Source organism: Ranitomeya variabilis, chromosome 1, assembly GCF_051348905.1.
Source record: "Ranitomeya variabilis isolate aRanVar5 chromosome 1, aRanVar5.hap1, whole genome shotgun sequence".
NCBI classification, from domain to species: Eukaryota; Metazoa; Chordata; class Amphibia; order Anura; family Dendrobatidae; genus Ranitomeya; species Ranitomeya variabilis.
In genome coordinates this window covers 237,765,083-237,790,406 of record NC_135232.1, presented here as the reverse complement: position 1 = coordinate 237,790,406, position 25,324 = coordinate 237,765,083, and the positions used below count along the sequence as shown (strand labels likewise).

At 41.1% G+C, this 25,324-nt stretch overlaps 1 protein-coding gene across 3 annotated transcripts in view; it reads right to left on the bottom strand.

Annotated features, from left to right (window-relative positions):
- Positions 1-25,324, bottom strand: part of TMEM132C (transmembrane protein 132C) — a 1,041,790-nt gene that overhangs the window by 306,221 nt on the left and 710,245 nt on the right. For all 3 annotated transcript variants that reach the window (XM_077293267.1, XM_077293268.1, XM_077293269.1), the window contains one exon: positions 15,943-16,126. In XM_077293267.1, coding sequence (XP_077149382.1) covers positions 15,943-16,126 — 184 coding nt within the window. The remainder of the gene's footprint in view (positions 1-15,942; positions 16,127-25,324) is intronic.

The window sequence follows — 25,324 nt, the reverse complement described above, 5'->3', positions numbered from 1 at the left end:
TTCACCAATCCCAATCCAGAAATAAGGAGGGATGAGGCTCTCATTATTATAGCTTATGTGCGATGCTGAAACAGTTGAGTGTTTCCCTTCTCCTATAAACTAAAATAAGTATAGCAGCACTCAATGTAGGGCACTGCAACTCATTTACTCATGTTCATGCTGCACAGGAGTCAAGACACCCCTATTGGCCAAAATACATGGGCTCCAAAAATGGCAACCATTAACACTTACTTGTACCTGTCACATTAATACATATCTGTCTCTGCTGATCCCTACTCAACAACACCTCTCTTCTCCATGACATTAAAAATACATATGAGCAGCCACCAGACACTGTTAAGCATGTTTGGGACAAGATTGTTGAGAGCCATATATTGCCCACAGGCAATATGGTTATGTACCCCTAACCTACAGCAATGATTCCCAAACCTTATTACCATGGAGGAATACCAGTCAAGTCATACATTGGGTTGGTATGGGGGATAGTGTAAAGCGTTCAATAATTTTGTTTTTTTTATTTAATAATTCTTGACTGCTTTACATGTACCAATACCAAGCAATTATCACCATGCTAAGCTTGCCATCTCTGCTCTAATAGTGGCAGGACTTGCTGCTGCTGTCTTTTGAGGAACCTCTTATCAAGTTTCGAAGGACCTATTTCACCTTACAGCAAAAACAAGTAGTATTTGGCTGAAAGATAGCTCTCAAAAATTGAAACCAGTGGAAATACTCTGCTCTAAAATGCTTCAATATCACCCATGTAGAGCAAAGCTTGGACATACCCACAACAAAACTCTACACTACAACTATGAGAGAATCTAAAAATAAAAACCCAAAAATCACATTGTATGATTTTTAAATAATTAGATTGCATTTTATTCCATTAAATAAGTATTTGATCATCTACAAACCAGCAAGAATTCTGGCTCTTACAGACCTGCTAGTATTTCTTTAACCCCTTATTGACAGTTTTTGTCCTTAACCCCTTCATGACCGTGGGATTTTCCGTTTTTCCGTATTCGTTTTTCACTCCCCTCCTTCACAGAGCCATAACTTTTTTATTTTTCCGTCAATTTGGCCATATGAGGGCTTATTTTTTGCGGGACGAGTTGTACTTTTGAATGACATCATTGGTTTTACCATGTCGTGTACTAGAAAACGGGAAAAAAATTCCAAGTGCGGTGAAATTGCAAAAAAAGTGCAATCTCACACTTGTTTTTTGCTTGGCTTTTTTGCTAGATTCACTAAATGCTAAAACTGACCTGCTATTATGATTCCCCAGGTCACTATGAGTTCATAGACACCTAACATGACTAGGATATTTTTTACCTAAGTGGTGAAAAAAAATTCCAAACTTTGGTAAAAAAAAAAAAAAAAATTGTGCCATTTCCCGATACTTGCAGCGTCTCCATTTTTCATGATCTGGGGTCGGTTGAGGGCTTATTTTTTGTGTGCCGAGCTGGCGTTTTTAATGATGCCATATTGGTGCAGATATGTTCTTTTGATCGCCCGTTATTGCATTTTAATGCAATGTCACGGCGACCAAAAAAATGTAATTCTGGCGTTTCGGATTTTTTTCTCATTACGCCGTTTAGCGATCAGGTTAATGCTTTTTTTATTGATAGATCGGGCGATTCTGAACACGGCGATACCAAATATGTGTAGGTTTGATTTTTGTTTTATTGATTTATTTTGATTGGGGCAAAAGGGGGGTGATTTAAACTTTTATGTTTTTTTTATTTTTTTCACATTTTTTTTAACTTTTTTTTTTACTTTTGCCATGCTTCAATAGCCTCCATGGGAGGCTAGAAGCAGGCACAACTCGATCACCTCTGCTACATAACAGCGATCATCAGATCGCTGCTATGCAGCAGAAAATCAGGTGTGCTGTGAGCGCCGACCACAGGGTGGCGCTCACAGCTACCGGCGATCAGTAACCATAGAGGTCTCAAGGACCTCTATGGTTACAATACTGAAGCATCGCTGACCCCCGATCATGTGACGGGGGTCGGCGATGACATCATTTCCGGCTGCCGGCCGGATGCGGTAGTTAAATGCCGCTGTCTGCGTTTCACAGCGGCATTTAACTAGTTAATAGCGGCGGGTGAATCACAATTTCACCCGCCGCTATTGCGTGCACATGTCAGCTGTTCAAAGCAGGGGACCTGACGTCGGACGTACTATCCCGTCCGACGTCAGGAAGGGGTTAATGACCAAGCCAATTTTTCCATTATGACCACTGTCACTTTATGAAGTTATAGCTCTGGAATGCTTCGTCTGATCCCACTGATTCTGAGAATGTTTTTTCATGACATATTGAACTTCATGTTAGTGGTAAAATTTCTATGATATGACTTGTGTTTATTTACGAAAAAAGCAGATATTTGGCAAAAAGTTTGAATTTTTGTACCCTTATATCACACAAAATAGTTAATAAATAACATTTCCCACATGCCAACTGTACATCAGCACAATTTTCGACACAATTTTTTTTTATTAGGACGTTATAAGGGTTAAAAGTTGACCAGCGATTTCTCATTTTTCCAACAAAGTTTACAAAACCATTTTTTACGGGCTACCTCACATTTGAAGTGAGTGGTCAGTATAACAGAAAATACCCAAAAGTGGCACCATTCTAAAAACTGCACCCCTCAAGATGTGTAAAACCACATTCAAGAAGTTTATTAACCCTTCAGGTGCTTCACAAGAACTAAAGCAATGTGGAAGAAAAAAGTGAACATATTACTTTTTTCACCAAAAAATTAATTTGGAACCAAACTTTTTTATTTTCACAACGGTATCAGTAGAAAATGGATGAAAACATTTGTTGTGCAATTTCTCCTGAGTACGCTGATACCCCGTATGTGTGGGAAAGCCATTGTTTGGGCGCATGGCAGTGTTCAGAAGAGAGGGAGCACCGTTTGACTTTTTGAACACAAAATTGGCTGGAATTAATGGCGGGCACCATGTAGCATTTGGAGACCCCCTAATGTACCTAAACAGTGGAAATCCCCAAATTGTAACTCCAACCCTAACACAGCCCTAACTCCAACACATCCCTAACCCTAATCCCAACCCTAACCACAACCCTAACTCCAAAACCACTATAACCCCAACACAACCCTAACCCCAACACCACCCTAACCCCAGCACCACAACCGTAACCACAACACAACCTAACCCCAACACAACCCTAACTCTAGCCCGAATCCTAACTCTAACCCCAACCCTAACTTTAGCCCCAACCATAGCCCAACCCTGACCCTAGCTCTAACCCCAACCCTAACCCTAGATCTAACCCCAACTGCAAAAAAAAAAAATATATATTTTATTTTATTATTTTTACCTAACTAAGGGGGTGACAAAGGGGGGTTTGATTTATTATCTTTTTATTTTGATCACTGTGGTAGGGTCTATCACAGTAATCAAAGTGAACCAATAGGAATAATCTCCTATTGTTGCCGGGTGCTGGCTGGCAGATCTCGGCTGGCATACTCTGCATGCGCTCACCATTCTTCTGGGAAAATTACACAGAGGGCCAGGGGATGGTGCCAAAGGGTCCAGGGGGGCTTGGGGGACCCCATTTCTCTCTCCTCTGAGACCCGGGAGATTTTTCAATGCTGAGGGGCGCTATACACTTACTTCTCAGCGCCGTTAAAAAGCGGCGCTGAGGAATAAGTACCCTTAACTGCTGCCGTTAAAAGGCGTAGTGGCGGTCATTAAGGGGTTAAGAAGCCCTCCTACTCTGCACTCATTACATGTACTAACTGCACCTGTTTGAACTTGTTACTTGTAAAAAAGACACCTGTCCACACACTCAATCACACTCCAACCTCTCCACCATGGACAAAACTAAAAAGCTCTCTAAGTACACTAGGAACAAAATTGAAGACCTACACAAGGCTGGGATGGGCTACAGGATAAGAGTCAGCCAGCTTGGTGAGAAGGCAACAACTGTTGGCACAATTATTAGAAAGTGGAAGAATCGCAAGATGACTGTCAATCTCCCTCGGTCTGGGGCTCCTGCAAGATCTTGCATTGTGGGGTAAGGACGATTCTAAGAAAGGACAGGAATCAGCCTAGAACTACATGTCCCAACTGTGAAGCCTGGTGGGAGAAACATCATACTTTGGGGATTCTTTTCTGCAAAAGGGGACAGGACGACTGCACCATATTGAAGGGAGGATAGATGGGATAATGTATCACAATATTTTGGCCAACCTCCTTGCGTCAGTAAGAGCATTGAAGATGGGTTGTGGCTGGGTCTTCCAGCATGGCAATGATACAAATCACACAGCCAGGGATACTAAGGAGTGGCTCAGTAAGAAGCATTTCAAGGTCCTGGAGTGGAATAGCCAGTCTCCAGACCTGAACCCAATAGAAAATTTTTGAAGGGAGCTGAAATTAAATGTTGCCCAGTGATAACCCCTCAATAATGAGAACCTCCCACTCCCGTCTCCAAAACTTCTCACATGCCACACCAATTTTTTTGCAATGCACTACCCAGGTTAATACGATTAATCCCCAATACCCACCGTTTTAAGCGTGCTCTAAAAACACATTTCTTCAGACTGGCCTACCGCCTTAACACATTAATCTAACTTTCCCTGTGTTGACGATTCTACATTTTTACCATAGGTTCCTCCTATCATGTTCTCACATGCTTTATGCCTTTAATAGCACTCTTTGTATGTACTTTTACATATTCTGGCTGGTAATCGGTTCATGCAGCATTACATGAACACCCCGTTTCATACATTATGGCTGGTCAGAACAATGAAAGCAATTATTACCATCCTCCTTTCGTGTGTCCCTTATTTCCTCTTAGGGCTCATTTCCACTGGCGAGGAAAACGGACGAGTGCAATCCGTTAAAAAATCGGATTGCACTCGGACCAATGTTATTCAATAGGTGTCTTTTCATTTGCGATTTTTTTCTCAGCCGAAATCGGACTGAGAAAAAAATCGCAGCATGCTGCGATTTGCTGCGAGTCTCGAACGAGACTCGCCAATGCAAGTCAATGGGTACGAGAAAAAAAACGGACGGAATACGTTTTTTACGGATACATCACCATTCTGTGGCCTAGAACACTGTCCATGGTCCTGTAAATGACTGTAGAAAAATAGTTGCAGAGAAATAAAACGGATTGCATACGGATGTCATACGGATGTAAAACGGATGGTGCGATTAAAAATCGCATTGCACTCGCATTACACTCGCATGACAATCGCATACGCTACATCCCTTTTTTCGGTCCAAATTACGGACCGATTTGTCTCTCGCCAGTGGAAATGAGCCCTTAGATTGTAAGCTTTTGAGCTGGACCCTCATTCCTCTTGGTATCTGTTTATTTATGTGATTATCGTTATGCTGTAATGTCTTTTGTCTGTATAAGTCCCCTCTAAAATGTAAAGTGCTGCGGAATATGTTGGTGCTATAGAAATTATAATTATTATTATTTTCTAGATTTTTTGTATAAGATTCTGTCTCTCACAGTTGTAGTGTACCTACAATAAAAATTACAGACCTATTCAGTCTTTGTAGGTTTGTAGGTAGGATAGCTTTCAAAATCAGCAGTGTATCAAATACTTATTTTCCCCACTGTATTCATGTATAGTCTCAACTTGGTCTGAGTAAAACAAGCCACTCATTTCAGTGGTAACACTACAAATATTTAATCTCTTTAAGTGAAGCAATACGGTATGTTACATCTGAGATACAGTATGTTACATATTTGCAACTGAAAACTACCTTTACATACAGCACATACAGTCGTGCACAATGCTGATCACATTAATGTGCATATACTAAGACAATACACATTAAAACAGTCTTTAGCGACAACTATCTCATTCTGCACTGCACTCATAAGACGGGAAAGTGCTGAGCTCTCTTCTCATTTTCCGAGGGCCTTGTAGCTGGAACTAAATGTTGTCAGACACAATACTGTTGGCTCGTAAAATAAGAATAGAACATGTGGGATTAATGAAAGAACTTTTATACAATTTCATCCTGTTAGATTATTTTCAAAGGCCCAAAATACCATAAACCATATAACTCCCCAAACCACCCTTAGAGATGAATCTGCAACCAACAGTAATGTACTGGCAGATAATTGATTCTCTTGTATTTTGTTATGTGCAGCAAAGAATAGCTGGAGGGATGTCATAGCACAACTAATGGATACAAATGGACTGAATTTAACAGCAGTGGATGGTATTGGATGTATGAGCGCAATGTCAGATACTGCAGGACATCAACTTTCGTCTTAAGAGGGTCTCAGAGTCCTAATTTTCTGGAAGAAGGGTTGAAATTGTGGTTTTGAAGAGTTTCATATAGGAAAATGTACAAAATGACTTTGAGGAAATGCTGACTCCTACCTGTTTATAGAAAAATAATGATATGATTCCTTCATGTCTACAGTGCAATGTACGCCACCCTGCTGCGGTGTTTCAGAACGTTTTCTTTTTTTTATTACAAATGACTCACTTGCAGAAGATAATCAACACACTGTGACATATATGTAAACTGGGTAATTGTTGGCCTTGGAGCAAGCTGCTACCATCTGATCTACCCATCATGACAAAAATATCTATCTATCTATCTATCTATCTATCTATCTATCTATCTATCTATCTATCTATCTATCTATCGAGCTACAGAAAAAAAAACTGACCAGCATCTCCGAAAAAAGCAAGTGTGAACAGGTGCAAGCTGCTATGACTGAATAATATGCAAACAGGAGAATACAGCAGCACTCTCTAAGATGTATGAAGACATTAAATATAGGAAATTTGATCTGCATTACTGCTATATGGAATACATTTTTAAATATGAAGGTATTTAGCACATAAATTGGCAAATTAATGAGAGCCCATCAACCACGGCAAGGCATATCTTTCTTTGATTGAACCCTAAACCTAATATTTATCAAACATGCCTCTTCTAGGGCTAAATGTCTACAAATGTAAAATGGCATGTAAGACCCAACACTAACTAAAAACTATCTTAGGCCCCCTTTGCATGTCTGTGTTTCTTGTATGTGTGGTATTCATTTACCCATTGTAACCTGTGTTGCTATGCACATGCCCATGTATTTGCATGGACCATGTGTCTGTGCAAACCACACATAAAGAATGGACATGTCTAACAGCAGCTCGGATGAAAAGGGCTAATACCAGTCTATGGGTCGGTGTAAAACACGTACAGCACTAGTACAACATATGTCTCACCCACGAGACATGACCGCGAGTGACTTATGCCACCTTGAGAAGAAGGCTGCATAAGTCACTTGCGGTCGTGTCACTGCTCATCATTCTAGCTCCCACTATTTACTTGCAAGATCTGGCACAGTACAGCATGAGACCCGGCAGTGGCTGCTGCTCCAGTCCATGGAACCCCTTTCTATGTAAGACAGAGACTGGGATCGTCATGGGACCTCAAATTGAACTAGGGCGGGTGAGAGGTTTTTTTAATAAATGGGTGAAATAGGGAAATTGTTGGAGATTCTTTTTTTTTCAAATAAAGATTTTTTTTTTGTGTGTGTGTTTTATTTCTTTTGACAACTGGGTTAGTAATAGGGTGTCTGACAGACACCTCTCCATTTTTAACCTGTGGACTTGATGTCAGCAACAACTGCTGACATCAACCCCACAATTCCATTACCTCAATTGCCATCATATCAGGGCAATCGAGATTCACCATTTTTTTGAGCAGCTGAGGGCTGGTCTTATTAAGCCAATAAATGGCCAATATTCTATGGCCATTCCTAACCTATTAATATCAGTCCCAGCTGTCTTTTTAAATTATAATTTTTTTTTACATTTATTTATTTATTTTACACTGTCATGCAAAGCCATGTGCTGCACCTGTCAATCACAGACATGCCATTATTTGGCATGGCTACAATGAGGCCAGAAGTACCCACAGCCTTAAAACTTGTTGATTAGCTGCGCTGAAGCCTTTCAATAAGCTTTATTAGGCTACTGAACATTAACAGTAACATGGACGTACAATAAGAAGTCCATGGTCGGGGTTTGGCACTGGGCACCTATGAACCCTGGACTTTAACATTCAGGTTCACTTATCCCTACTGCTATATTATTTTGTATCTATCTATCTATCTATCTATCTATCTATCTATCTATCTATCTATCTATCTATCCTTGCAAAAGTATTCACCTCCTGGCTTTTTACCTATTTTTTACATAACAACCTGTATTTAAATATTTTGTAATCCAATTTGTGTGTAATGCATCAACACTAAATAGTTTATATTGGTGAAGTGAAGTGAGAAAAATATAGGCAACATTTAAATTTATGAGATAAAACAAATAAAAATTGGCATTTGCATGAAGCCCCTAAAAATTTCTGGTGCAAGCAAATAACTTCATAAATCACATGCTTAGTGAAAGGAACCAGTGTGCAATCTAAGTTCAGACTAGCAGTATTTGGTCAGTATTTTACCTCAGTATCTGTAAGAAAAAACCAGGAGTTGTGCAATCAGAGGAAAAGTATAATAGAAACTCGTCATCACTTCTGTATTTCTCACCCACTCCTGGTTTTGGCTTACAAATACTGAGGTAAAATACTGACCAAACACTGAATGTGTGAACGTGGCCTAAGTGTCACAATGTCTGTCAGTATATGCAGACCTTTTCTGAAAGGCTACAGAGGTTGCAACACCATTAAGGGCTGTCCCACACGTCCAGATAATTCCGGTACCGGAATAAATCGGTACCGGAGTTATCCGTGTCCGTGTGCCTGGGAACTCACGGAGGCCATACGTGCGGCACACGTGTGCCGCCCGTATGGCGAGTGGGTACCACACGGAGCGTGTGGTACCCACTCTGCATGGTGCTGAAGCTGCGATTCATATCTTCCCTGCAGCAACGTTTGCTGTAGAGAAAATATGAAAAATAGTGTTTAAAATAAAGATCTATGTGTCCGCCGCCCCCCACCCCCTGTGCGCCCCCCCGCTGGTCAGAAAATACTTACCCGCTCCCTCGCTGCTTCCTGGTCTGGCCGCGGCTTCTCCTGCATGCGGTCACGTGGGGCCGATCATTTACAGTTATGAATATGTGGCTCCACCTCCCATAGGGGCGGAGCCGACTATTCATGATTGTAAATGATCGGCCCCACGTGACCGCATACAGTAGGAGGCGCGGCCAGACCAGGAAGGAGCGAGGGAGCAGGTGAGTATTTTCTGACCAGCGGGGGGGCGCACAGGGGGTGGGGGGGCGGCGGACACATGGATCTTTATTTTTAACACTATTCTTCATATTTTCTCTATAGCAAACGCTGCTACAGGGAAGATATGAATACCGGCTTCAGCACCATGTGGGGGGGACAGCGCTTACTGTAGCGCTGTCTCCTGCACGCACACGGACCCCAGACGGAGAATGTCCGTGTGAGGTCCGTGTTTTACGCGGACCCATTGACTCTATTGGGTCCGTGTAAAACGTGCGCTCCCACGAACACTGACATGTCTCCGTGTTTGGCACACGGAGACACGGTCCGCAAAAAATCAATGACATCTGCACAGATGCATTGATTTTTATGGGTCTACGTGTGTCAGTGTCTCCGGTACGTGAGGAAACTGTCACCTCACGTACCGGAGCCACTGACGTGTGAAACCGGCCTAAGAAAGAGGCACCACATACAAAATAACACCATGAAGATCAAGATTATCTTCAAACAAGTCAGGAACAAAGTTCTTGAGAAGTACAAGTCTGGCTGGGTTATAAAAAAAATCCCAATCTCTGATGATCCACTGGAGGACTATCAAATCCATTATCATCAAATGGAAAGAACATGGTACCACAAAAAACCTGTCAAGAGAGGGTTACCCACAAAAACTCTCAGCCCGGGCAAGGAGAGCATTAATCAGAGAAGCAGCACAGAGACCAAATTTAACCCTGATGGAGCTGCAGAATATCCAAGCAGAGACTGGAATATCTGTCCATGTGACAATAAGTTGTACACTCCATAGAAGTGGCATTTAACCCTTTCGTGTCTGGGCCTGTTTTTGCCTTCATGACCGGGCCAATTTTTACAATTCTGACCACTGTCACTTTATGAGGTCATAACTCTGGAACGCTTCAACGGATCCCGGTGATTCTGAGACTGTTTTCTCTTGACATATTGTACTTTATGATAGTGGCAACATTTCTTCAATATGACTTGTGTTTATTTGTGAAAAAAATGGAAATTTGATAAAAATCTTGAAAATGTCGCAATTTTCTATCTTTTAATTTTTATGCCCTTAAATTAGAGAGTCATATCGCACAAAATAACTAATAAGTAACCTTTCCCACATGCCTACTTTACATTAGCACAATTTTGGAACCAAATTTTTTTTGTTAGGACATTATAAGGGTTAACAGTTGACCAGTGATTTTTCATTTCTTCAACAAATTTTACAAAACCATTTTTTTTAGGGACCACCTCATTTTAAGTCACTTTGAGGAGTCTATATGAAAGAAAATACCCCAAAATGACACCATTCTAAAAATTGCACCCCTCAAGGTGGGTAAAACCACATACAAGAAGTTTATTAACCCTTCAGGGGCTTCACATGAGTGAATGGAATGTGGAAGAAAAAAATAAACATTTACTTTTCTTTCACAAAAATTTTCCTTTAGACCTATTTTTTTTTTTTTTTTACTTTCTCAAGGGTAGCAGGAGAAAATAAACCACACATTTTGTTTTGCAATTACTCCTGACCATGCTGCTACCCCATATGTGGGGGAAATCTACTGTTTAAGCGCACAGCAGAGCTCGGAAGGGAAGGAGCGCCATTTGACTTTTTGAATGTAAAATATGCTGGAATAATTTGCGGTTGCCATGTCATGTTTGGAGAGCCCCTGATGTGCCTAAACAGTGGAAACCCCAACAAGTGACACCATTTTGGAAACTAGACCCCATAGGGAACTTACCTTGATGTGTATTGAGCACCTTTAACCCACAAGTGCTTCACAGAAGTTTATAATGTAGAGCCGTGAAAATAAAAAATATTTTTTTTCCCAAATAAATCTTTTTAGCTCCATATTTTACATTTTCATAAAGGTAACAGGAGAAATTGCACCATAAAGTTTGTTGTGCAATTTCTCCTGAGCACGCCAATACCCCATATGTAGGGGAATACTACCATTTAGGCGCAAAGCATTTTTGGAATGCAAAATTGGCTGGAATCGATAGCGAACACCATGTTGCATTTGGAGAGCCCCTGATGTGCCTAAACAGTGGAAACCCCCAACAAGTGACCCCATTTTGGAAACTAGACCCCTCAAGTAATTTATCTAGATGTCTGGTGAGTACCTTGAACCTCCAGGGGCTTCACAGAATTTTATAATATTAAGCAGTCAAAATAAAAGAAAAAAACGTTTTTACCATAATAATGCTATTTTTGCCCCACTTTTTTATTTTCACAAGGGTATCAAGAAAAAATGGACCCCAAAGTTTGTTGTGCAATTTCTCTTGAGTATGCAAATACCCAGTATGTGTTGGAAAACTACTCTCTGAGAGCATGGCAGGGCATAAAAGGGAAGGAGCGCCATATTACAGTGCAGGTTTTGCTGCATTGGTTTGAGGATGCCATGTCACATTGGCTGAGCCCCTGAGGTGCCAGAACAGCAGAGACCCCCATAAGTGACCACATTTTACAAACTACACCTCTCAATGAGTTCATATAGGTGTGCAGTGATCATATTGACACCACAAGTGTGTCACAGAATTTGATACCATTGGACAGTGAAGAAAAAATAATTACATTTTTACCGCAAAAAAATTGTTTTAGCCCCATATTTTACATTTTCACACTGGGAAATGGGTAAAAATGGTACCAAAATGTGTTACACAATTTCTTCTGAACTTGACAATACCCCATATGTGGCAGTACAGTACTGCTTAGGCACACAGCAAGACTCTGGAGGGACTGAGCGCTATTTAACGCTTTGAGAACAAATTATTATACAATAGTTTCCAGACTCTATATAAAGAGCCCCTAAATGCCATAAAAGCAGAATCCACCCTCAAGTGACCCCAGTTTGGAAATTATACCCCTTTAGGAAATTATCTACAAGTGTAGTGATGATTTTGACTCCATAAGTGTTTTCCAGAAACAGGCCGCAGTGGATGTTGTGGAGTGAAAAATGCAAACTGCCATTGTACGCTGTATGCTGTAGTGACCAGTACGTTGCAGACACCAGTACGTTATGCCCAGCTCATGCTTCTGGAGACATGTACCCATAAATTAGGTGGGCTCTCATCACTACAGAAATGCCAAACATGTGGATGATATATGTGGTTTAGGTACACTGTGGGGCTCAGAAGGGAGGGGGTCATTTGAATTTTGGAGCGCAGAATTTATTTTAGGGGGGTGAGTAGCCATAACGTTTTTCCAGAGCCTTTGTGCTACCAGTAACGTGGAAGCCCTCTATATTTCCGTTAAGAGATGACGGACCTGAGTGAGGACTTGCTGTTTTGTGGATTGAGTGGAAGCTTTTATTGGGAACATTTTACATAATGTTTGGGATCATATTTATCTGGCGCTCTACGCTGGCCACTGACTTTGGGGTTTCTATCTAAATCTCTGAGAGAGTGACAGATCAAACCCCCGATCCATTCACTATGATGAGGCAGCAGGGTTACTCTGGACTCCGCCTCGCCTCTGTTCAGCGGTGTCCTTCTTTTCATTGGTGCACAAAACTGGTTGAATGCGCTTTAATGTATGAATAAAAAGACAGACACCACCGGATCACAGGTCTTATGGCGTCCACAGTGCCTCCATCTGTCTCATTATAGGGAATCTTCCGCCGGGGGTTCTGTCTGAATCACGTATTTCAGAGATTTACACAGAAACTCTGGTGTAAGAGCGTAGCACAGTGCACGGGATAAATGTGCGCCGAGCCTTACTGCGATCTTTTGGAAGGCAGAATGAAAAAAATCAATGGCATGTAAAGAATTGGTTTTATTTATTTTTTATGATGTTAGTCATGCGGTATAAGTGATTAGGCGACTTTATTCTTCGGGTCGGTGCGATTACAGAGATGCCAGATTTATATTGGGCTTTTTATGTTTGGCTGCTGTCACACACAAAAAAAACGCTTTTTATTGCAACACAAGTTTTAGTATCACCATATTTTGAGAGCTATAACTTTTTCATATTTCAGCCGACAGAGTCATGTGACAGCTTGCTTTTTTGCAGGACGAGCTGATGTTTTTATTGGTACCATTTTAGGGCAAGTTAAATTTTTTGATCGCTTTCTATTCTGATTTTTTGGGAGGCAGACTGATCAAATACCAGGAATTCCTTTTTTTTTTTTTTTTTTTTATGACGTTCCGTGTGTAATAACATAAATAAGACAGCTTTCTTCTTCGGGTCAGTACTATTACAACAATACCACATTTATATATTTTTTTAACATTTTGTTGCTTTTCCACAATAAAAACTATTTTATAGAAAAAATAATTGTTTTTGCATCCTTTATCCTGAAAGCTATAACTTTTTTTTATTTTTCTGCTGATTGAGCTGCATGGCAGCTTGTTTTTTGCATGAGAATATGACATTTTCAGCTGTACCATTTTTATTTTGATTTGACTTTTTTATCGCATTTTATTCAACTTTTTGTCAGGATGAAAAAGCAAAGGTTTTTGCTCCGTTTTTTTTTACGATGTGCACTGAAGGAGTGAACAAGTGTGACCGTTTTATAGGTTGTCTCATTCTGGACGTGGCAATACCAAATATGTGTAGGCAGCCTCCAGATACAGAGCACAAGCAGCCCCTAACGGGACTCCAGTACTCCTCATGGGTTTACTTCCTCTCCTTGTTTCTTCAGTATGAGTAAGGTTTGATAAAGACCCAGCGGGTCAAAACATTACCTGCACTGCGGGAAATTATTTGGGGTTTTGAAAAAAAAAACAAAAAAATATTCTTTGCATTTTGATGGCATTTTGAGTGCGACTGTTCATTCTTGGGACTACTTTCAGGTGGAAAAAATCCACGTCCAGTCAGCACCACTACAAAGCAAGAGTGCACGTCTTTCCTTTCTCTACTTTTTTCTTTCTACATACATATATATATGTATTTATTGGTTTAATATTTATTCTTTTTTTTAATTTATTTTGTGATTTTTTTTATAGTTTTAAAACATTTTTTTTTCCTTTTTTAATTAGTCCCTGAATGGGACATCAATTTTATTTGTCTGATCACAGGTCTCTTACAATGCAATACACATGTATTGTATTGCAAGAGACCTGTCAGTGGACCGTAGCTGGAAGTCATCACATGACTTCCAGCTGCCATGGCAATGCAGGATCCCCATGATGTGATCAGATCTCATCACGGAGGGGGAGGGGGGCGTCGGAGAGGTGAGTATAGCAGAGGTCTCCCCCTGCTATCTTCTAAATGCCACAATCGCGGCATCTAGAAGATAGCAAATGGTTAACATCATTGGAACCTGACCTAATCAGGTCCCGATGATGTCACCTGTCAGAACAATGCCTCTGCACAGGAATCGCAGCGCTTGCTGTATCCTGGGGGTCATGAGCGCTGGGAGACCACCAACCGTAGAGAAAAGTCGGCGCTGCACAAAGCCCTCCTAGCGCCGATGTTTATCTACCGTTGACGGTCATGAAGCGGTTAAGGAAGAGTGAGCAGAAAAAAACCTTTACTTACACGCAAAAATTCTAAGGCCCCTTTTCAGTTTGCCAAAAGACATGTGGGAGACTCCTCAAATGTATTGAGGAAAGTGTTGTCGTCAGATAAAGCCAAAATTTTACTTTTTGTCCACCAAAGTAAACATTCTTTCTGGCACCAAACCAACACAATTCATCACCTCAAGAATGCAAAAACAACAGTGAAAGATGGTAGTGGCAGCATCACACTGTGAGGATGTTTTTGGCAGCAGGGAGAGGAAAAATGGTTGAAGGGAAGATGGATGGTGCAAAACCTATTTAGTCTGTCTGGTTTTTTTTGAGACTGGGACGGAGGTTCACCTTTCAACAGGACAATGGCCCAAAGTATACTGCTTAAAAAAACACTTGAGCAGTTTAAGGGGAATTTTGTAAATGTTTTGGAGTGACCTAGTCAAAGCCCAGACCTTATTCCAAATGAGAATCTGTGGTCAGACTTGAAGATTGCTGTTCACCAGAAGAGATCATCTAACTTGAAGGAGCTGGTAAACTTTTGCTGTGAGGGATAGACAAAAATCCCAGTTCATAGAAACTTAGACAAAGTGACTTGCAGCTCTATTTGCCGCAAAAGGAGGCTCTACAAAGTACTGAATTTAGGGGTGAATAGTTATGTACACAGACGGTTTCAGTTATTTTGATCTATTTGTTGCTTCTTGTTCATAGTTCTAGGCATGCTCTTTACATGAGCTAATGTAAGTCCTCAAAAAAACTGAAATTCCAGGTCGTGAGATAGCAAAACATAAAAAATGTCGAGGGTGGGAGGGGTGGTGGTGAATACTTTCACAAGCCACTCTATGTATTAAAAAATTGAAAGCGGGCAGAGGTCACTAGAGATGATGGATGCAAGTCACCAGGCTTCTTACTAAAAAACTTCACAAGATGCAGTAGTACAAAAAAAGGCAGCACTACAGTCTATCAGATCTACTGAAAAGAAGTGTGGAAATTACCCATAGATTCGACCTTTTAGCCCTACGTACTTACTGTTTTTCAAGTCTTGAGGAGTCAAATAAATATCCACAATTTTTTTCACATGTTCTGCTAGTCTGTAGTATGGTCTTACTTGTACTATATTTTGAAGGTTTTTTGATATGAAGCGTGGAGACTTGCATGCGGCATCTATTGTGACCTGAGGTAGAAGTGGCAGTGATATGAAGAGCCCCTATTGAGTTGTCTCCTTGTCTGATAATCTCATTTCTCATACATACCAAGAGCACTTTATATCACAGTAAAGTCATGAAATGTTCTTACCATAGAGAGAGGAACTATTCCCAAAATATCTTTTTGGCTTATGTAGACTTCAGATAAGACCATGTCACTTGTCACTTTTCCAAGATATTCCAGCTGCCATGAAATGGGCTGTGTACCAGAAAGGCTGCTAAAACTGGTGATCTCAAAGTTCATCTGAACGACTTCTGTAAATAGATTATTGCTCCTAGAAGGCAAAAATTAAAGAAACAAATTACAAATGTTTCTATGAGTTAGTCGGTATTCACAGAAGCTTTGTTTTAGTTGCTATATTCTCATTGCACATTTTCTGCTCTTCCAGTTTATGTATTTATATCACATGTTAACATGACAATATCTCAGACACTATGTTAGCCAATATGTTCCATTTACTGTTGACTCAACTTGGCAGGCTCTTCATATAGTATTCTGTATTTTTGATCTAATAATCAGAAACAGAGTCAAATTGTTCTTGGCAGATAGACTGTGGCCAGATGCTTAAAAATAATTTTATATATTGTAGGCAATGGCTCAGTAATCAGAAGAAGTGCCAGAGATGCCGTGAGGTAGAAGAAAGTTTGCAGTAATGAATGCCATTGACTAAAGATGTGGCTGCTGGATTAGTGACCTGCCAATCTTTTTGCTCAACTCTAATGTATCAAATATGCTATATACAGTGTTCAGGAAAAAGATTCAGCTGAACTGGTCCATTTTCCAGTTGGAAACTCTGTAGCAGCCATATCAGGGCAGTCTTCACTTTTGCACAGCTTCATGAGTTCTTATTCCAATTATTAGGTCCGACATCCTTGTGGCGTCTCATGAAGCCTACTCACAAGGGCTTCTATGATGTCATGACATGTGTGGCTCTGTAAGATAAGTTCCTAGCAAGAACAAGAAGTACACAGGATGCTGGGCCAAAAATTTGTGACATAAAAATGAACATTGCCCTGGTCCGGCTGCCTTGGAGGATGGAACTGTAGTATATATACATACAGTTGTGCTCAAAAGTTTACATATCCCAACAAAATTCTTGCTTTCTTGTCCTTTTTTCAGAGAATGTGAATGATAACCCAAAAACTTTTTCTCCACTCATGGCTAGTGGTTGGGTGAAGCCATTTATTGTCAAACTACTGTGTTTTCTTTTTAAATTATAATAACAACCTAAAACTTCCAAATGACACTGATCAAAAGTTTACATACCCTGGTGATTTTGGCCTGATAACATGCACAGAAGTTGACACAAATGGGTTTGAATGGATACTAAAGGTAACATCCTCCCCTGTGACCTGTTTGTGTGTAATCAGTGTGTGTGCATAAAAGCTGAGTGAGTTTCTTGGATAAAGACAGACTATTGCATCTTTCATCCAGCCACTGACATTTCTAGATTGTGAATGTACAGAATAACTTGGCACTCAAATGTATATGTGAAGAAAGAAGTTCAATTTATTTCACATCCAGACAAAGACACCAGTTGTCGTTGAACGTTTTTGGTCCAGAATGGACCTTCCTCAGAACTTTTGGTTTATCTGGATAGCAGGCTGTATCGCCAGATGAATTGTCCTTCTGATGCTTTAGGCTGTAACCAATGCAGTATAAGGGCTCGAGGCTGCTAGCGTACTAAGTCGCTGGAAGATGCGGTAGCCCATGTGGTGTGTAGCTCCAGTGCTGGTGGCGTCCTATGTTGCCTGTGGAAGTGCTTGAGCTTATGCAGCCCTTATACTGCATTGAGTGCCAAGTTATTCTGTACATTTACTATTACGGGTTGGATACCCTACTTGAGCACCAACATTCATGCTTCAGCAGAGTGCCGTGTTTTTTCTATTACTTTGTTTCTAGATTGTGAGTCATGGGGAAAGCAAAAGAATTGTCCACGTATCTACAGGAAAAGGTAGTTGAACTGTATAAAATGGGAAAGGGATACAAAAAGATATCCACAGTTAACATCAGCTGAAATACTAGACTCTCTGAAAACTAGCGGTGTGGCTGTTGCAAGATGCACAATAAGCAGGCACTTGAATAAAAATGGGCTGCATGGTCGAGTTGCCAGAAGAAAGCCATTACTACGCAAATGCCACAAAGTATCTCACCTAAAATACGCAAAATAGTACAGAGACAAGCCTCAAAACTTCTCGAATAAGGTTATTCGGAGTGATGAGACCAAAATGTAACTTTTTGGCCCCAACCATAAGCGTTACATTTGGAGGAGGGTCAACAAGGCCGATGATGAAAGGAACACCATTCCTAATGTAAAGCACGGAGGTGGATCGCTGATGTTTTGGGGATGTGTGAGCTACAAAGGCACAGGAAACTTGGTCAATGTTGAAGGAAAGATGAATGCAGCACTTTATCAGCAAATATTGGAAGCAAATTTGCAATCATCAGCCAAAAAGCAGGGCATGGGATGTACTTAGACGTTTCAATGTGACAATGATCCAAAACACAAGGCCAAGTCGACCTGTCATTGGCTACAGCAGAACAAAGTGAAGGTTCTGGAGTGGCCATCTCAGTCTCCTGACCTCAATATTATTGAGCCACACTGGGGAGATCTCAAGCGCGCAGTTCATGCTAGACAGCCCAGGAATTTACAGGAACTGGAGGCATTTTGTCAAGAAAAGTGGTCAGAAGTGGGGTATGTAAACTTTTCATCAGGGTCATTTGGATGTTTTGGGTTGTCATTATGATTTAAAAACAGAAAACACAGTAGCTTGACAATAAATGGCTTCACCCAACTACTATCCATGAATGGAGAAAAAATTTTGGTATTATCATTCACACTCTCCGAAAAAAGGCCAAGAAAGCAAAAATTCTGCCGGGGTATGTAAACTTTTGAGCACAACTGTATATACAAACAATATGTTCATATTTATGAATTGTACTGCAACTTAACCCCTTCCTGACATCGGACGTACTATCCCGTCGAGGTGGGGTGGGCCCCCATGACCACGGACGGGATAGTACGTCCAGCGCGATCAGCGGCGCTCACGGGGGGAGCCTATCGCAGCTGACATCCGGCACTATGTGCCAGGAGCGGTCACGGACCGCTCCCGGCACATTAACCCCCGGCACACCGCGATCAAACATGATCGCGATGTGCCAGCGGTGCAGGGAAGCATCGCGCAGGGAGGGGGCTCCCTGCGGGCTTCCCTGAACCCCCCGCAGCAACGCGATGTGATCGCGTTGCTGCGAGGGTCTTACCTCCCTCCCTGCCTGCTCCAGACCCGGATCCAAGATGGCCGCGGATCCGGGTCCTGCAGGGAGGGAGGTGGCTTCACAGAAGCCTGCTCAGAGCAGGCACTGTGAAGCACCCTGCACTTCTCTCAGATCGGTGATCTGTCAGAGTGCTATGCAAACTGGCAGATCACCGATCTGTATTGTCCCCCCCTGGGGCAAAGTAAAAAAGTAAAAAAAAAATTTTACAAATGTGTAAAAAAAAAAAAAAAAAAATATTCCAAAATAATGAAAAAAAAAAAATATATTATTCCCATAAATACATTTCTTTATCTAAATAAAATAAAAAAAACAACAAAAGTACACGTATTTAGTATCGCCGTGTCCGTAACGACCCGACCTATAAAACTGGCCCACTAGTTAACCCCTTCAGTAAACACCGTAAGAAAAAAAAAAAAACGAGGCAAAAAACAACGCTTTATTATCATACCGCCGAACAAAAAGTGGAATAACACGCAATCAAAAAGACAGATATAAATAACCATGGAACCGCTGAAAGCGTCATCTTGTCCCGCAAATAACGAGCCGCCATACAGCATGATCAGCAAAAAAATAAAAAAGTTATAGTCCTGAGAATAAAGCGATGCAAAAATAATTATTTTTTCCATAAAATAGTTTTTATCATATAAAAGCGCCAAAACATAAAAAAATAATATAAATGAGGTATCACTGTAATCGTACTGACCCGAAGAATAAAACTGCTTTATCAATTTTACCAAACGCGGAACGGTATAAACGCCTCCCCCAAAAGAAATTCATGAATAGCTGGTTTTTGGTCATTCTGCCTCACAAAAATCGGAATAAAAAGCGATCAAAAACTGTCACATGTCCGAAAATGTTACCAATAAAAACGTCAACTCGTCCCGCAAAAAACAAGACCTCACATGACTCTATGGACCAAAATATGGAAAATTTATAGCTCTCAAAATGTGGTAACGCAAAAAATATTTTTTGCAATGAAAAGCGTCTTTCAGTGTGTGACGGCTGCCAATCATAAAAATCCGCTAAAAAACTCGCTATAAAAGTAAATCAAACCCCCCTTCATCACCCCCTTAGTTAGGGAAAAAAAATGTATTTATTTCCATTTTCCCATTAGGGCTAGGGTTGGAGCTAGGGTTAAGGCTACAGTTAGGGTTGGGGCTAAAGTTAGGGTTAGGGTTGGGGCTAAAGTTACGGTTAGGGTTTAGATTACATTTACAGTTGGGAATAGGGTTGGGATTAGGGTTAGGGGTGTGTCAGGGTTAGAGGTGTGGTTAGGGTTACTGTTGGGATTAGGGTTAGGGGTGTGTTTGGATTTGGGTTTCAGTTATAATTGGGGGGTTTCCACTGTTTCGGCACATCAGGGGCTCTCCAAACGCGACATGGCGTCCGATCTCAATTCCAGCCAATTCTGCGTTGAAAAAGTAAAACAGTGCTCCTTCCCTTCCGAGCTTTCCCGTGTGCCCAAACAGGGGTTTACCCCAACATATGGGGTAGCAGCGTACTCGGGACAAATAGGACAACAACCTTTGGGGTCCAATTTCTCCTGTTACCCCTGGGAAAATACAAAACTGGGGGCTAAAAAATAATTTTTGTGGGAAAAAAAATGTTTTTTTATTTTCACGGCTCTGCGTTATAAACTGTAGTGAAACACTTGGGGGTTCAAAGTTCTTACAACACATCTAGATAAGTTCATTGGGGTGTCTAGTTTCCAAAATGGGGTCACTTGTTCGGGGCTTCTACTGTTAAGTACATTAGGGGCTCTGCAAACGCAATGTGACGCCTGCAGACCATTCCATCTAAGTCTGCATTCCAAATGGCGCTCCTTCCCTTCCGAGCCCTCCCATGCATCCAAACGGTGGTTCCCCCCACATATGGGGTATCAGCACACTCAGGACAAATTGGACAACAACTTTTGGGGTCCAATTTCTCCTGTTACCCTCGGGAAAATACAAAACTGGGGGCTGAAAAATAATTTTTGTGGGAAAAAATTTTAGTTTTATTTTTACGGCTCTGCATTATAAACTTCTGTGAAGCCCTTGGTGGGTCAAAGCGCTCACCACACATCTAGATAAGTTCCTTAGGGGGTCTACTTTCCAACATGGTGTCACTTGTGGGGGGTTTCTACTGTTTAGGTACATTAGGGGCTCTGCAAACGCAATGTGACGCCTGCAGACCATTCCATCTAAGTCTGCATTCCAAATGGCGCTCCTTCCCTTCCGAGCCCTCCCATGCATCCAAACGGTGGTTCCCCCCACATATGGGGTATCAGCGCACTCAGGACAAATTGGACAACAACCTTTGGGGTCCAATTTCTCCTGTTACCCTCGGGAAAATACAAAACTGGGGGCTGAAAAATAATTTTTGTGGGAAAAAATTTTAGTTTTATTTTTACGGCTCTGCATTATAAACTTCTGTGAAGCCCTTGGTGGGTCAAAGCGCTCACCACACATCTAGATAAGTTCCTTAGGGGGTCTACTTTCCAACATGGTGTCACTTGTGGGGGGTTTCTACTGTTTAGGTACATTAGGGGCTCTGCAAACGCAATGTGACGCCTGCAGACCATTCCATCTAAGTCTGCATTCCAAATGGCGCTCCTTCCCTTCCGAGCCCTCCCATGCATCCAAACGGTGGTTCCCCCCACATATGGGGTATCAGCGCACTCAGGACAAATTGGACAACAACCTTTGGGGTCCAATTTCTCCTGTTACCCTCGGGAAAATACAAAACTGGGGGCTGAAAAATAATTTTTGTGGGAAAAAATTTTAGTTTTATTTTTACGGCTCTGCATTATAAACTTCTGTGAAGCCCTTGGTGGGTCAAAGCGCTCACCACACATCTAGATAAGTTCCTTAGGGGGTCTACTTTCCAACATGGTGTCACTTGTGGGGGGTTTCTACTGTTTAGGTACATTAGGGGCTCTGCAAACACAATGTGACGCCTGCAGACCATTCCATCTAAGCCTGCATTCCAAATGGCACTCCTTCCTTTCCGAGCCCTCCCATGTGCCCAAACAGTGGTTCTCCCCACATATGGTGTATCATCGCACTCAGGACAACTTGGACAACAAATTTTGGGGTCCAATTTCTCCTGCTACCCTCGGGAAAATACAAAACTGGGGGCTAAAAAATAATTTTTGTGGGAAAAAAATTGTTTTATTTTTACGGCTCTGCATTATTAACTTCTGTGAAGCCCTTGGTGGGTCAAAGCGCTCAAAACACATCTAGATAAGTTCCTTAGGGGGTCTACTTTACAAAATGGTGTCACTTGTGGGGGGTTTCAATGTTTAGGCACATCAGTGGCTCTCCAAACGCAACATGGCGTCCCATCTCAATTCCTGTCAATTTTGCATTGAAAAGTCAAACGGTGCTACTTCCCTTCCGAGCTCTCCCATGCGCCCAAACAGTGGTTTACCCCCACATATGGGGTATCAGCGTACTCAGGACAAATTGTACAACAACTTTTGGGGTCCAATTTCTTCTCTTACCCTTGGGAAAATAAAAAATTGGGGGTGAAAAGATAATTTTTGTGAAAAAATATGATTTTTTATTTTTACGGTTCTGCATTATAAACTTCTGTGAAGCACATGGTGGGTCAAAGTGCTCACCACACCTCTAGATAAGTTCCTTAGGGGGTCTACTTTCCAAAATGGTGTCACTTGTGGGGGGTTTCAATGTTTAGGCACATCAGTGGCTCTCCAAACGCAACATGACGTCCCATCTCAATTCCTGTCAATTTTGCATTGAAAAGTCAAATGGCGCTCCTTCGCTTCCGAGCTCGGTCATGCGCACAAACAGTGGTTTACCCCCACATATGGGGTATCGGCATACTCAGGACAAATTGTTCAACAACTTTTGGGGTCCATTTTCTCCTGTTACCCTTGGTAAAATAAAACAAATTGGAGCTGAAGTAAATTTTTTGTGAAAAAAAGTTAAATGTTCATTTTTATTTAAACATTCCAAAAATGCCTGTGAAGCACCAGAAGGGTTAATAAACTTCTTGAATATGGTTTTGAGCACCTTGAGGGGTGCAGTTTTTAGAATGGTGTCACACTTGGGTATTTTCTATCATATAGACCCCTCAAAATGACTTCAAATGAGATGTGGTCCCTAAAAAAAAAATGGTGTTGTAAAAATGAGAAATTGCTGGTCAAATTTTAACCCTTATAACTCCCTAACAAAAAAAAAATTTTGTTTCCAAAATTGTGCTGATGTAAAGTAGACATGTGGGAAATGTTACTTATTAAGTATTTTGTGTGACATATCTCTGTGATTTAAGGGCATAAAAATTCAAAGTTGGAAAATTGCAAAATTTTTGCCAAATTTCCATTGTTTTTGCAAATAAACGCAGGTAATATCAAAGAAATTTTACCACTATCATGAAGTACAATATGTCATGAGAAAACAATGTCAGAATCGCCAAGATCCGTTGAAGCGTTCCAGAGTTATAACCTCATAAAGGGACAGTGGTCAGAATTGTAAAAATTGGCCCGGTCATTAACGTGCAAACCACCCTTGGGGGTGAAGGGGTTAAATATAGTCTCACATAATGGTTAACAATTATGATTTATTCATTAAAAGTGACCTTGACTTTTGTGCAACTTTAGTAGAAAATTACCCACCGCATTCGTGCTGATATCAGATAGGTGAAGTGAGTTCATTGGCTGCAAGGAAGAATGGCAGAGGATCCCCAAATCCATGCGAAAAAACTTGTTGCATCATTCCCATGACTGTACTAGCTCAAAAGGCTGCTTCCACTCAATACTGAGCAAAGGGTCTGAATACTTATGACCATGTAATATTTCAGTTTTTCTTTTTCAATAAATTTGCAAAAAATTCTACATTTCTTTTTTTTAAGTCAAGATGAGGTGCAGAATGCACATTAATGAGAAACAAATGAACTTTTATGAATTTACCATATGGCTGCAATGAAATAAAAAGTGAAAAATTTAAAGGGGTCTGAATACTCTCCGTACCCACTGTATGTATATATATATATATATATATATATATATATATATATATATATATATATATATATATATATATATAGGTGTGTGATTTAAAGAATATTTCCTTTGAAAACAATGTGTAAATGACAGAGAATTGCTCTATGTAAAAGCTCATGTTAAAATCGCACTGCAATTGGATAGCAATCGAGCTGCATTCGAATGTAAATCGGATTGTACTCACATGACACTCGTGTGACTCTCGGCAGTGAGAATCGGACCAATGTTTTATACGTTTAGTGTGACTCCAGCTTAACAATGCAGCTAGTGTTCGATATGCATCAGGTTTCTACCTCTCACACCCCTTATCCCCAACCCACACCTTTGCCTAGGTGTATCCAGTAGTACCTTATATATTTTTAAAAGAACAAATAAAGTTTATTGGATTTTATTGATTGAAGCTGGATTTTTACCTTTTGCAAATCCTAATAAGTATGCATTGGGACTCAAATTACACATACATAAACCCAGTCAGAGAAGAGTATGTCCCTGGACAAAAAAAAGCGAGTATAGCACAAGTAGAATTAAAATTAGACCCTGTTAGGGTTGGCAAATTGCACTAAATAAATATAAGTAATAAATTTCAATTGCAATCCGGGGTCCACCGGAAGGAAAACTGCTGCTATTGAACAATGGCGGAAGCGCAACAGCAAGCGTTTGCTCGTGCACACTGAGTTAAGGCCACACAATGTGAATGCGGAGTCCCCTGCTTTGTTTATTACCAGAGCAGTACTGAACAGAATATTACTAAGTGCAGTGCCCTGTTAAATGTCATAGGACTAAAGCATATGGATAGAACTCGCACTCCAGCCGAACCGTGTCAATCGCACACGGGAACTAAACAGATGCTGCTTATAATATCCTGACTAAGGTTGAGCTTGCTCTGAGACTCTACCGTGCTAACCACACACATGTAGGAAACAGATGCTAAGCCAAATGGATAATTGCCCCCACTGACGTAGCTGCCTGCCTACGTGTACAGTCCCAACACTAGACAGATACACAACACATGAAGACAGAGTGGTAGAGTCTCCACTCATATAGCCACACATAAATGATACTAGCATGCCCGCGGGCACCACTTGGGATCTTTTGCACAAAATGCTCCGCCCCAAATACTCACGCCCAGTCGGCTGAGACATCGCCCGTGGGCCAATCTGGAGCTCCCACATCACCAGAGCAGGAGACGTC